The sequence below is a fragment of the Suncus etruscus genome, chromosome 3, assembly GCF_024139225.1.
Source record: "Suncus etruscus isolate mSunEtr1 chromosome 3, mSunEtr1.pri.cur, whole genome shotgun sequence".
Classification (NCBI taxonomy): Eukaryota; Metazoa; Chordata; class Mammalia; order Eulipotyphla; family Soricidae; genus Suncus; species Suncus etruscus.
In genome coordinates, this window is record NC_064850.1 from 84,029,981 (window position 1) to 84,044,725 (window position 14,745).

The following is a 14,745-nucleotide window of genomic DNA, read 5'->3' on the forward strand; positions in this document are numbered from 1 at the left end:
AACATACTAAATCAAAATGTAGGTACTGAATTTGACTTGGCTAATCAAGTACCAGTCAGACTTCTGAAATCGAATGACTGTGTCATTGGCACACATCCTAAGGAGGCAGCCAGAAGGGGGGTCTGACTGGGGTCTCAAGAAAGAAAAAAAAGATGACTTCCTTCTTTTCTTAGTCTACAGCTTTGACAATTGATCCCTTCCTCAAGAAGTCACACTAAAAGATGTGTCTCTAGAGTGAGAGGAGAATTAACTTCACAGACAAGAGACTCTGAGTTTGTTTACTGAAACCTTGTGGAAGACTCCACAAAACCATGTGTGCCTGAGCTACTTTCCCATAGTCGGCAGAGCTGGGACAAGGAAAGGAAGGGAGAAACTTGTAGGCTGGCAGTATTGGGCATCAGGACATCATCTTTAAACTAAAAGCTTCCTTTGACTCTGAGGAATTCATCACTACCAGAGCAAGGTCCCAGCTCTTCTAGACAGAATTGGAGAAATCCATTTCTTGAGATCTCTACTCCTTTCATAGGATTGGTATTTGATCTTCTGTGTCATTAATATATCTTCTAGTGGAAATGCATAATTACCCTTGTCCTTTCCAAAGTTATACACAGATTCAGCCAGAGTTTGCCTCATTTTAGTAACCATTAGGAGCTCAGTCACCTTAAAATTTTTTTTCCCAGACTTAACATCTAAGTGGAACCAGCAAAAAGTTTCAAGTTCAAACTGTACAGTTCTGCCTGACTTTGACTATATTCATTCTGTTTTAGGGGATATAATAAAAAAAATGTTTAACTACAGATAAAAGAAAGCAGCAAAATCAACAAGATAAGCTTAAGCTAGAATTAACGAAATGTTAAAAAATGCTTTCTTTTCCTTAAACCCATGGAAGATATGGATTCTAAAGACATGGGGTTCTTCTAAAATCATTTACTTTGTAATATATCTGAATAGTTAAGGCAAAGCAAATTGTGTATTAGTTATTATTTTATCTAAGCTGCCAGATAAGTATCTTCACTTAGTTTCAATGTGACCACAGACCTATGCTTTTCTTACAGCCCTTTTGACAAAGTTTTTGACCCTAGAGTTTACTCCATGTAGCTGAAACTCACCCAGCTACCTTAAAACCCAACTCACTGTCCCAAATAGCATTGCATTGTTGAGTTGTGTATGTATATATGATAATTATGTTATATACATTATTAATTACAGAGAGGAAAATATGTAATTTTAGAGTTTCATGAGGTCATTGATCAATATTTATAGAACTCATTGCTGTCTACATAACTAATCTATCACAGAGATTGACTTAAGTCACTGATCAAAATAAATGCTTTCATTGGCTGGGGTACAAAATGCTATTTATTTATTAACTCAAGATAGTTTTCCAGTCAGAGGGTTCATAAAGGAATGAAAATCATGTCATCCTCCTCAGAAATCCCATGGTTATAAGTAAAATTACTGACAATTGTTACATCTTTAAATTAAGTTAATCTTTGAAGCCCTGGCAAAAAAATACTTTAAATTAGAATCTGTTTATTTAGGTAAGGAAGTTTGAAATTAGTTATCTAGCATTTGTTCCTGTTTTCAACTTCAATATGAACTTAACTTAGATCTATAATTAGATCTTCAACTTGAAGCTTCTATTCTTAGGACATATTCTTGTCCCAAATACTTGTCACTCTCTAAGCAGTTATAAAGTTTCACCCTCTTCACACATTTTATAAAAATTTCACTTCCTAGACACTGTAGAACTAACTTTGTCTTAGGACAGTAGTGAATAAAGCCCAGAAATTATGCAGTGATAGACCCATAGTAGCATTTGCTGTTCATGTGAATGGGACAATGGGATGTAGGGTGTATAAATCAGGTAGGAGATGCAACTAAATCACTTTAGTAACAGGAAAGTCTGATTTTACTTTAAGATCAGTGGACTGAATACAAACTTTGCATTCAAGAGGCCCAGGTTCAACCAAGATATTGCTAGTATAATCCCCAAATCAAAGCAAAACAAAACAAAAATTAACTGTAAAAAATAAAAAATTCAAATATATGAAATCTAGTTTAAAATAATTATAAAATCTATTTGTTAAAAGATCCAAAAGATATTTTATATCTCAGAAGGGACTTCCCCTGTCATCTATAGTTCAGAGGCCCCAGGATGGAAGAAAGGAGAGTAGTCAAGAAGTCAATCTCCCCAAGATCTTCCCTCATAAACAAAACCAACCAAATCAAAGAATCAACTCCTTAATGAACAGCCCTTTGTTTCTATCTATATTGATATCTATATTGATATATTGATTTATTTATATATATATTGATATATTGATATCTATACTGATATCTATATATAGGTAGATATATCTATATTCTATCTATATTGTAAATACCATATAGGAAAAGCACATGTACATCTCCAAAAACACTTGAACCAAACTCTTGGATTCCCAGAGCATTGTTTTGCGGCTAATTTTGCTCATAATATAATGTTTTCACAGTTACAAAGTTGTTCATGATTGAGTTTCAGTCATATATTGTAGAATACTCTTCACCAGTGCATATTTCCCATCACCAATGTGCCCAGTTTCCCTTCTGCCCTCTTCCCTGCGTGCCTCTATGACAGATATTTTTTTTTCTCTCTGAGAGTATCTTTCCTTGTCTATGAACTGAATGTGATAAGCTTCATGCTTTCCAGAGCCCCACCAGGATAGTATTGATTTTTTTCCATTCTAGGCAATGTTGGGAAGAAACAGCGGGGAGTCCTCCAGGAAGAAGGATGAAGAGGAAGTTCAGAGCAGACACCGATTAATCCCCTTGGGCAGAAAAATCTATGAATTCTATAATGCACCCATTGTGAAGTTCTGGTTCTACACGGTAAGCTGTCTATCCTTTGTTTCTCACTAATAAGTAAGTGAAGAGAACCCAGGTCACTGCTTCCTATGCTTGGGCAGTTTCCTTAATCACTCACCTAAGGTCAAAAATCTAACCCAGGCAGGAAAGAAAACCCTGGCCTTGTTTTTTCCAATAGCTTGCAAGATGTGTGGAGTTTGTGAGGCACTCCACACATGGTTCCTGCATTTTCCTCCTCAAAGAAAAGAGAGGAAAGGGTAAAAGTGAGAACAAACAAAAATAGAGGTGTGATGAGATGTAAAGATAAGATGTGCACGAGTAGAGTCTAGCAGGAAAATCATGTCGTTTTACAAAACATTTTTGTGTTTTGGGTGGGTAAATGTTAGATCAGGAACTTTCTGTTTAGAGGCTAGTCCTGGGCTTGCGGTACATTTGGGGTGTTAGGGTTGAATAGAATGTTAGAAGGTAACACTATTAGCCTTTCAGAATTGCCTTTGAGCCAGAGCTGGCACAACCCCTCCCTACTGATACCCACAAACTGTTACAGCCAATCAAAACCATTGTTGGTCCCATGGGGGCCAACAGAAAGAAAGAGAGGGGGAGGGAGGGAAGGAAGGAAGGAAAAAAGAAAGGAAAAAAGAAAGGAAGGAAGGAAGGAAGGAAGGAAGGAAGGAAGGAAGGAAGGAAGGAAGGAAGGAAGGAGGGAGGGAGGGGGGGGGGAGGGAGGGAGGGAGGGAGGAGGGAGGGAGGGAGGGAGGGTGGGGGAGGAGGGAAGGGCAGAAGAAAATGTGGTGTGTGTGTGTGTGTGTGTGTGTGTGTGTGTGTGTGTGTGTGTGTGTGTGTGTGAGAATTGTGTGCTAACATTTGAGCATCTCTCTCTTCACACAAGACTTTCTCAGCTTCAGTACTAGTGACATTGGGGCAGAGCTTTTCTTGGTGGAGAGTGTTGCCTTATGTCTTATAGCATTCCCAGCATATGTCTTATAGCATCCCAGATACTAATAGACCTACAAATGTGACAACTAAAATGTCTTCAGACATTTCCAAATGTCAGATAAGGGGAAATCATCCTAATTAATAAACACACTATAGAAAGAGGGAAATAGATCAAAATGTAAATAGGAGATTTTTTTTTTAGTGAAGACTCAAATGATTAATGTCAGAAAGGAAAGAAATTCTTCCTCAAATTCTTCCTCAGAGAAAACAACTAAGGCAGGCAAAAATGATCCCTATTTATAGAGATGATGCAGTTCTATATTCTTTCTACCTTGCAGAAAACAACTGAATGGTAACACGCAGGTACTCTGGAGTCAGACAGCCTTGGTAGGAACTAGTCTGTGCCTCCTAGTATCATTGTGCAACCATAAGCAAATTACTTTAACACTCTGTCCCCAGGTTCCTTACAAAGGGGCATAAAAATAGTACCTATTTGTAGGGCTTAATAAAAATTAGGCATATTAAAATACAAAAAGCACTTAGAACAGTGCCTGGAGCATAGAAGCATAATACAGATACAACTACTGTTACTCCTAGACTACTGGTTTGATACATCAATACTCAGTATTTTATTCACCCATCATTCATTCATCAAATATCTACCATGAGATGCTCTTTGGTGCCTTATATATTCATGTCTATTATCAATCAATTATATACATATATATTTTCTGGAATCTAACACTACTTTTATTAAGATTCTATTTTTCCTTGCACTTTACTTCCAGGTTCTGTCCTTCCTCTTACATTATAATGTCCCAATTGTTTCAAGCAAGGCTTGCAAACTACAACTCACAAGCAAAGTCCAGTCAATTTGCCTATTGTTTGTGGCGTTGGAGCAGAAAATGGTTTTTGTTTTTTAAGAAGTAAAAATTTTAAAAAACTTGTCACAGGTGAAAATTACATTAAATCCTCAATTCAGTGCTCACATGTAGTCTTACTGAAACACAGCCAAAGTTGTTGTTTTTGTGCTACAACCTTAGAGATACTTATTTGCACTAGAGACCATCTGACCCCAAGGCTTTTAAAAATTAATTGTCTGGAGCCAGAGATATAACTTAAGGACTGAGTGCATTTTTGTATATGAGAAGCATGGATTCAACCCTCATAACTGCATAGTCTCCCAAGCACTACTGGGAGTAGCACCTGCATTCTACTGGACTTTGTCTACAAACAAACCACAAAAACCTGAATTCTGCTCCTAAATTTCTGTTGTCATAGGTTTGGGACATTTGTCTATTTCTATGATCCCAATTGGTTATGAGAAACCCAGGGGAAAAGATATTGCCTTACTGAAATGATAATACAGGGTAGGCAGGCACTTGACTTGCATGCAGCCAATCCCAATTCAATCCTGGGAACTACATATGGTCCTTTGTGCAATAAGGAGTGACCCCTGAACACACAGTCAGAAGCTACTCCTGAGCACTTCTGATTTTTGCTCCAAGCCTTCTAATTAAATAGGTAAATAAGTAAATACATAAATAGAAAAAAATAACCATTTCTACAGATAATGAAGGTTGCTTTTTAGAGTTTTTTTTTTTTTTTTGGTTTTTGGGCCACACCCGGTAACGCTCAGGGGTTACTCCTGGCTATACGCTCAGAAGTCGCTCCTGGCTTGGGGGACCATATGGGACGCCGGGGGATCGAACCGAGGTCCGTCCAAGGCTAGCGCAGGCAAGGCAGACACCTTACCTCCAGCACCACTGCCCGGCCCCTAGAGTTTATTTTTTAAGTAAATTTTCTATTCCTTCAAATACCTACTAAATCAAATTTTCAAAGAGGAACCTGAGGGATGCTGAATTTTACAAGCCCCTAAGTGAGCTTCTAGTCTGTTTTGCTTGTACCACCCTTGGCAGGTTGTGAAACTTCTAAAAGGAGGAGTGGGTTTTATGTGTCCACCTCTGTTTTCCATGGCCTGCTGGATCAGCTGCACCAGACCAGACAGCATACCCCCAGCCACGTTCCATTGCATTCACACAGAATTGGGGAAGTTATATTTATGAACTGACATGGTCCAGCCTCAAGGAAGTAAATGGAGAGAAAGATGTATGGCAATCGATAAAATCCTCAAATATTGACAATAAAATATAGCTTCAGTTTATAGTTTCATTTACTTTGGTCCATTTCTTCTTTATAAGAATATTTCCCACTCTAATTTTCAAAAGGTTCTGAATGATAGGACATGACTCACTTTTACATAAACTTACAGTCATATCTTAGCACATTTCCCAGGGAGCAGGTTAGATCTCTTCTGTTCCAAGAAGAAAGCAGGCAGAAATCCAACTGGCTCCCAGACCTGGTTGTGATGAGAACCCGTTTCAAGTACCCAGTTGGAGAGGATGCCAATTGGAGGCACAAAGTGCACTCTGGGCCTCTCCAGCACGACAGGCTCCTTCCTGTAAAATTACCATTCCCCTGTGCTCTCTAGAGACAGAAAAAAAACCTGGGGAAAAGTGAAGAATTCCACCAGGAATCCATGGAAAAGCAGAGCAGCTTTGGTGCTTGTATTTTCTAAGTGCAGGAATTAAACATCTGATTAATGGAAAATTTATTTTCTATTCTTAAATATATATAAGCAAATAAAATACAAATTGTTAAAGGAGTCCCAATGATATAAGAATATTTTTGTTGTTGCTATTTTGTTTTTTTTTTGTACTATAACCAAATATTTTAAAATGTTTTTATTTTTATGTTTATATTTTTATTCAAAGCCTTGGCATTTTATATACAGCTTTTCAAGCTCATGCATACATACATATTATTAATACACACCATACATAGTATTAATACACACCATAGAAGGTCTTTTACAACCTCATGAATGTAGTTAAGTTCTTAGATAGAAAGAACTCAACTTGTTTCAAAGGCAGTAGGCATCCTCTGAGTGCCATTTAAATATGGTTAAAATTTTATTTTCAGAAGTTCACATTGTGAGAATTGTCTGCAACTAGATTATAGCCTTATTATGGAAAGAAATTGTTACTTTAGGGACCACTGTTATTTAAATAAGATCTAAGAGCTAAAAAGGGAGGAAACTTAACAGCATTTGCAGTTTTCTTTAGAAAGAAACAGGTATGAATGGTTAACAGTGGAGCAAAATGATACAAGGATTAGGTAAGAAGAGATTAATTTTTTAAAAAATAGGTAAGTAATACCAGCCACCACTAACTAGGTGCCTATCAGAGGATAGATATATCTTTTCCCCTGCAATTGCTTCCCCAAATTAATAAGGTCAAGAGTAATTATGTAGTGTCACCAAATGGAGGTAAGGTGATTTGTCCAAAAAGAAATGGAATGGAAGTCTTTGCAGCATTCTAGTTTCAATGTCAACATTACTTCCATCAAATACCTTGCCACCAGCACCACCCTCCAATAAATACACTAGCTCTATATTCAGAGAATAAAATTTCAATACTAAAACACAGACATTCTGGAAGTATTGTAGACCTGTACAGAAGAATTGTCACTCAACTGACCGGTGACAAGGGAATATTATGCCTTGGAGTGGTTTGTGATTTGGGGGGTAAAATTTTAAAACCAGGCAGGCAACAAGACTCATTTCCCCTAGAAGAAATAAAATTTTTCTGAAATTTCCTTCAAGAGAAGGAAGCAACCAGGAGAGAGGTATTTCATGTCACAAGGAAGCTAGGGTTCTAGTTTAGAAACTAACCATTCTGATAGTTGGAACTAATCACTGGACAAAACTAGGGTGTTGAAAGGGGATAAAGTTATATATGGTATCTCTTCATTAACCATAGTGCAAAGTGCAGGGTCAAAAAGGGAATGAAATGAGAGAGAGAGATGGAGAGACGAGAGGAGAGGAAAGGAGAGGAAAGGAGAGGAGAGGAGAGAGGAAGAGAAGGGAAGGGAAGGGAAGGGGGAGAAGAGAAGAGGGAAGAAGAGAGGGGGGAGAAGGGGAGAGAGGGAGAGAGGAGAAATGTCTGCTTAGAAGCAGGCAGGGAAATGATGGGAGGGAAATTGGGGACATGGTAGAAACATGCATTGGTGAAGGGTGGTATACACAATTTGACTGAAACCTAATCATGAACAATCTTGTAACCACAGTGCTCAAATAAATTAATTACTTTTAAAAAAGAGAGAGAGAAAAACTAACCATTGAAGTTTTTTCTTTGTATTCTGTAAGACTCATTACTCACTGGGACTGGTAAGAAAAACAGTGTACAATGTAAACAAAAGCCACATGACAAAAATATATTTTAAGCAGCATCCTAAATAGTCTCAGTAGTGCACACTCATGTCAGGTAAAGCTCCAAGAAGCTCATGAACATAAATGAGGTGAGGAGAACAGTAGCTCAGGGTTATTACCTAACCAGGAAGCTTGAGTGTCCAAGAGCACATCTCTAAGGTGGAGAGGCAGCCTTCTAATATTGAAGTTACATAACTGCATTCATGCCTCATCCATGATGTCATCTAACTCTGACATGTCCTCCAAAAGATGAAAAAATTATGTGTTTGTATGAACAAGTGTGTGAATTTATAGGAATTCAGAAAATACATTTGACTCATATTTAGAATCTAGTCACTTACCAGAGAAAGTAAAGAAGAAAGAAGGTGGCCCAGTTAGAGAAAGCCACATTTCTCTAGCATCACACTGCTGGCAGTTCTATCATGTACCTCTCACCCACATTCCATCCACCTTTGGAGCTATCTCCAGGGCTTCATGTCACAGAGGACCTCCGACATCTCAGCCCTTCTTCTTATATGGCATCTTGTTCTTTGCTTGATGCCTTGGAAGAGTGCAGAAGCTTAGAACCAACTCAGTCTAAGTTCCTATTAATAATGCCCTTGAGGCCCCCATACCCCAAATATTGTACTCAACCTGAATACTTTTTTAGAGAAGATTTAAACATATGTATATCATTTTCCCCTAGGATGAGTCCTTTCCCAAAAGCTCCTGAACCCCCTTAGGAAGGCCCTCTTCAGCCCGCCTATATGCTTACATGTCATTACTGAGTCCTCCAGGTGACAGTTATCAAAGCCTGAGAGATTTCCTGTGAGGTCTCCAAGTATGTCCAAGCTTCCAAGAACCCTGTGAGCCCTCACTCCAATCTATAGCAGGCCACACATATCCACACCTTTCTATAACATTTTTGTCTTCTCTTTATTTCAAAGAAGCAGAAACCAGAGAACTATGTTAACATGCACAGGGCAGAAAGGCGGGTGCAAGGGGAAATAGGTAAAATCATCCTAAGAACTAAGAACACTTAGCATATTGCAAAAGAAGAAAAAAAAAAAGAAAATATTTCCTCAGAAGGAAATGAAAGTCCAAGATCATTTTTCATGTTGGTATAAACAATTTATAGTTCAAGTGTTTCCCAGAGCTGTTCTTTCTCTTGAACACTTAATCTACTGGACATACATTAAGAAAAACTCACTCTCCTGTCTTTATTCAAGAGTTTCTGTGTGTATCACACATAAGCAAGGGAACCCCTTTAATGAAGAGACTCCAGTTTAACCAGAAAGGCATAAAAACTCAATAATCACAAACAGAGAGAGAGAGAGAGAGGTGCAACCATGGCACAAAGTTCTGACCCAGAAAAAATGCAAGGGTCAAAGGTGTTTGCCTAGTAAACTACTTCCAAAGTAGTCTCTTCTCTAGTTCGTTCATCATGAAAGTTGTGTCCTTGCTGACCTTGCTCTCTGTTTAGTGTGGTGGCTTTGCCCAAGGACAGGGATCTGGGTCTTAGCAACTGGAGCTCTGTCTTTTGTTTCCTTACAGCTGGCTTACATCGGATATCTGATGCTGTTCAACTATATCGTGTTAGTGAAGATGGAGCGCTGGCCTTCCACCCAGGAATGGATTGTCATTTCCTATATCTTCACCCTGGGAATAGAAAAAATGAGAGAGGTAAACCACTTCTCCTGAAAGCGAACAGAGGAGAAAGGCAGTGTTGGGATGTCTGTGGAGAGATGAGGGTGTGTGGGAGGGGATAAAACCAGGCAGTCAGTGGTACCTCTGAAACTGGTCTTGAAGGTTGCTTGTTCCTTTTCTTTTGGGGGGGGGGAGCGGGGAGTGGCAAACCTGGAGAGGCTCTGAGATCAGGGGGTTGCCTTATCCCAGTGTTGAGGAATTCATTCATTTTCTGCTAACATAGCTCTGTAGTTATTTCCAGTTGTGTACAATTCTCTCCCTTTGTCCCTACAAACATTTCTTTTACATTGCTCTCTGTTAGAAATACTTTTTTTAAAATATCGTTTTATTTTTTAACTCCCAAGGTAATCCCTCATCTGAGTTCTTTTGCACATGCCCACCCACACCTACTGTTCGCTCAGTGTTTGTTGTTGTTCTTTGTTTGTTTGTTGTTTTGCAACTCTGGTAGGAATGGAAAGATACTTTTTATTCAGTGCTTTATTCCTGCTCAGTATTCGTATGCATGCACCTTGGCCACCCCTGCTAGCACCAAGGGTGAATCTAGCCTCTATTTTTTTTTTTTTTTGTCCTTTGGGGCTGAGGATATGGAGTCCTCACTTCTCTGCTCACCCCCATTGCCTAGAAGGAGCCAAGATACTGCCATCCCCCCAGGCTTTTTTTGAAGTCAATGCAAAACATCAGGCGCATGAATGTGGTGCAGTTGTCCACCAGAGGGCTCCACAGCCCTGCTCAGACGATCCGCACTCTGCTTTCCCAAAGAGAAATGCTTGTCAGGAGGCAGGTTTGCCTGCTGACTTGATTTCTGCTTTCTCTCTGCTACTGCGAGCTGCAGGATAGGCCTTTCTGGGGAGAAAAAAAAAAACCTGTTTTCTTCTAATCCACTGCACTTTCAAGAGCTCTGGAACAATCCTAGTCCTTGTTCTATAGTAAGGGAGAACTTCAGAGAAAAGGAACTTATTTGGGGCTCTAGAGAAAAGAATTTTTTTAATCTGCATGTTCACTCTGGTGACTTCATCATGAAAATAAGTGAAAAGAAATTTATATTTTGAGATTAAACTCAAGAATGCTCTCCTCCAAAGACAAAGATGGAGTGTCAGTTATAGACAGTAATTTGGAAAATAGATACATTAGTGGATGGATGGGTAGATATAAAGGTGGATACATGGATAAATAGTACAGCCCTTCTTGTGTTTGTTTGTTTTTAATTTTGGGGATGGGAGAGATGTTTGAACCATAATTAATCTGCCTAGGTCTTAGTCCAGCTCTGTGCTCAGAGATCACTCCTGGCAGGAATCGAACCCAGGTTGTGTACAAGACCTGGTGAGTTATTTTTTAAACTGCCTTGGGGATATTTAAATTCCAAACAATAAAGAACCATCCTGAAAGTCTTATAAGGGAATAGGTTTTTGTTTTCACGGATACTTCCCATTCAGAGTGACATCTGCTTCCTCAACAGTATGTGGATTTCCTATATGTGAATAAAAAACACACAATAAATTTGCTTGGGTGTCTGTGGAGTGCTCTTAAACTGGAGGTCTGCTACTGGTCAGGGCCCCATGGCTGTGAAGGGCAGTTTGCTCTGGGGATTTAACATCTAAATACATATTCCTTCCCCATGATAAGCAGAAAAGGGAAAGACTTGAGCAAAGTGACTGGACTCTCTCCAGGGACTAGCCTGGAAGAAGACAGGGTGCAGTTTGTACTCGGTAGACTGTTCTGTAAGAGGTTGCCGAGGCCAGCTGCCAGGAACCTCAAGGCCTGGATATCCATTTCTCCTGAGGCGACATAGAATAGCAGAGGGCGGGTCTTTGAAGCCTGGGTTCAACAGGGGGTCAAGCAGAGAGTCAGTTCTGCTTCAGGGAGGGAGGCATCTGGTGTTACCTCTTTACCTCAGCCACACACCACACGTTGTCCCAGGCAGAGTCTTCACCTCTGTACCTTAATCCATTCAACAGATGTTCAGCTACCCAAGACTTAAGACCCCGGCCCTGCCTTCAGGGACTCACAGTCAGACTCCTTGAGATCTCCAATCCCAGCCTCAGAGAGTTCTGTGAAGTTATGGAGTCAGCCCCATCTTTCTCATACAGCTGAGAGCAGGTAGCCAGTATGTTAGGTGGGAGTTCCTTCCTGTAGCTCTGTGAGATTAGTGGTGAGTTGTCAGGACACACCCACTTCACAGGTAAGGGAGCCAGATACAGAGATGAATAGCTTTCCAATGTCTATACACATCCACACACACCCACACACCCACCCACACCCACCCACACACACACACACACACACACACACACACACACACCAACCTTAAGGAGAGCAAGGTCTTTAGTCCAACCAGCTCAGTTCTGTAGCCTCTGCTTTTTCCACTCCCACAGGCAGCTCAAAACACTGAAGGTCTTCAGAGTCCCTAAAGACTTAGATCACTGTTCTTCAAACTTTTTCTGAATGTCTCCCCTTCAAAGTGATCACTTCCTGTGCAATTCCACCTCCATTCCACTAGTTGATCTCTAGTTTCTTGATTTGGCTCCAATTTGAGAGAATTTTCACCCCTTAAACTGTACTGGAGTTACTAGGGGTGGAGATGTCTTGTTGTCCAATTAGCAAACACTAAATTTAATGGTGGTTAGCATATTTTAGCAAAGTTCTTTAAATTTTGTTTTTAGTATTTTGTTTGAAAGCTATACCTAGCATTATGTTTTGGTGGCTACTTCTAGCTCAGGGGTCACTCCATGATGCTGAGGGGAACCAAGTAATGTCTGGGTTTAAACCTGGGCCTCCTGCATGCAAAGCATGAGCTTAGCCCATTGACCTATGTCTTTGGTCCACAACTTTGCAATATTTTAAAAATAAGTGGCATATCTTAAGATGTAACATTACACTTGATAGACTATACTTGAATATAAATAATATTTATGCTTTTGTGGGACCAATGTTTCTTTAGTGGTACAGTACTTGGGGCCCAGGGCCACTTCTTTTAATACCCTGTTTTTGACTCCATGATACAGGCCTGGTCATTTAGATGTTTGAGCCCTGCTATACTAGGACCACCATAACAAAATTCAGAGGTATTAGAATATGGGTGGAGAAACCATGCAAGTCACAGTCGTGTGTGAGAATTCTGAGTTACATACCTATTCCTATAAACATCACTTTTATATAATTTGGAATCCAAGAATTTCATGTGACTCATTTTATCAAAATACTTGCTTTTTTCTGTGGTGGTTTATAATCAAATACATAATATCTCTCAAGTATGTTTGTAGTAAAAGAGTTTTTGTGAAAACCCAAAAATTAAAAAAAAAAGAAAAATGGGGGAGACAGGAATGTGGCTTAGATCTTAGAGCAGATGCCTTGGATAGGCAAGGCTATAGTCCCCAGCTCTACATGGGACCCATTCACAGCACCTTTGGGTGAGCCCTTATAATAATAAAATAAATCATTTGGAAGGGTGGGTTGGCTATCCCTGGCACTGCTCAAGGCTTATTCCTGACTCTGTGCTCTGGGATTACTCCTATCAGTGCTCAGGAGATCATATGGGATGCCTGGGGATCAAACAAGTGTTGGCCATGTTTCAAGGCAAGTGCCTTACCCAATGTGTTATCTCTCCAGCTCCTAAAAAAATAGCTTTTAAAGACTCTGAAAAGATTAAGAAAGGTAGGAGTGAAGTACTGCTGAAAATTTATGCTATTTGATGCAAAAATGCATTAATACAATAAAATAAGATTCCTGTATTTTAAAAATTGTATAATATGCCCCTATGTCAAACAGTTTGCAAAGGAGTTGGCAAAGGACTTAAGCAAATAAACCTTTCCTCGTCCTCATATGGCACTTCCTGATATTGCCCATTGAGTTGGAACTGAAGGTAAAGACTGAATGAGGTAGAACACCAGTAGTGCAAGGATTCCTGTTGCAAGAATTCATCCTCAACCTGTAATCCCAGAACAATCAGGAAAACAATTAAAATTAGAAATCTTTGAGCCCATACCAAGCACAATGAAACAGAAACTCCATACATGATCGAGTTCTAGGAACTTTGAGCTAGACCTTACAGCTGAGGCAATGCAAAGGATGAAAGATAACACTATTTCAGGTCAAGGTTATAACCACTAAAGAGCAGGTTCAAGGAAACAGCTGCAGATGAAAGCTGTTCCAAATATTTTCTCTTCTCTCCTTTGAGAGATCCTGAGTCAGGACAGCAGTGGGTCTCAGCTCGCTAGAATAGTAGGAGATCTTGCAAATAGTCACAATGATTCATGAAGTTATTTGTGCTGTTTAGCTTCATGAGACTGACCTCCCTATAATCCAGAACAGATGGTGGGGGTAGGGATGAGACCATCTTCCTCTTTTCAACTGGGTCATTCATAGAGTATTTGGCAGCAGAAAGATAAACTGAGGCTTCACCCAGCACTTAAGATAATTAACTAGAAAATGATAGTGAGGCATCCATGCAACAGTCAATCAACAAACATTCGTTGTCTATTATATGACAGGAGGGGTTTTCTATATAGAAAGATAATAGGTAATAGATAAAGATAATGGACAGATAGCTAGATAGACATGAGTAGATTATGAATATTAGGTAGAGAAAATACATGTATAAATATGCAGAGGAAGTTCCATGGTGATACATTTTTCAGAAAAATGTATTAACTAGGTAGAACTGGAGAAATAATATGAGGGGAAAGGCACTTAGTTTCCATGCATACAGTTGACCCCAGTTTGATCCCTGGGAGCACATATGGTCCTTGAAGCACCACCAGGTATGATCCTTAAGCACAGAGTCATAAATTATCCCTATGTACAGCTAGCTGTGGCTCCAAAACCTAAATAAATAAATACACAAATGGGGTAATATATGAAGGAGTATGGAGGTATGTGGAAAACTGCAGATAGGTCAGTCAATGACGGTCTTACTAAGGAAAAATTAGAGCAAGAACTTTGAGATGAAGAATAGACAGACGAATAGAATTTGAGAGAAGAAAGGACCTATCAAAAGGAGCAATTACAAG

At 39.5% G+C, this 14,745-nt stretch overlaps 1 protein-coding gene across 1 annotated transcript in view; it reads left to right on the forward strand.

Annotated features, from left to right (window-relative positions):
• The window catches only part of TRPM3 (transient receptor potential cation channel subfamily M member 3), a 621,182-nt gene that overhangs the window by 506,240 nt on the left and 100,197 nt on the right, over nucleotides 1-14,745 (forward strand). The window contains 2 exon segments of the mRNA XM_049770922.1: nucleotides 2,731-2,871; nucleotides 9,587-9,715. Of these exon segments, the coding sequence (XP_049626879.1) occupies nucleotides 2,731-2,871; nucleotides 9,587-9,715 (270 nt within the window).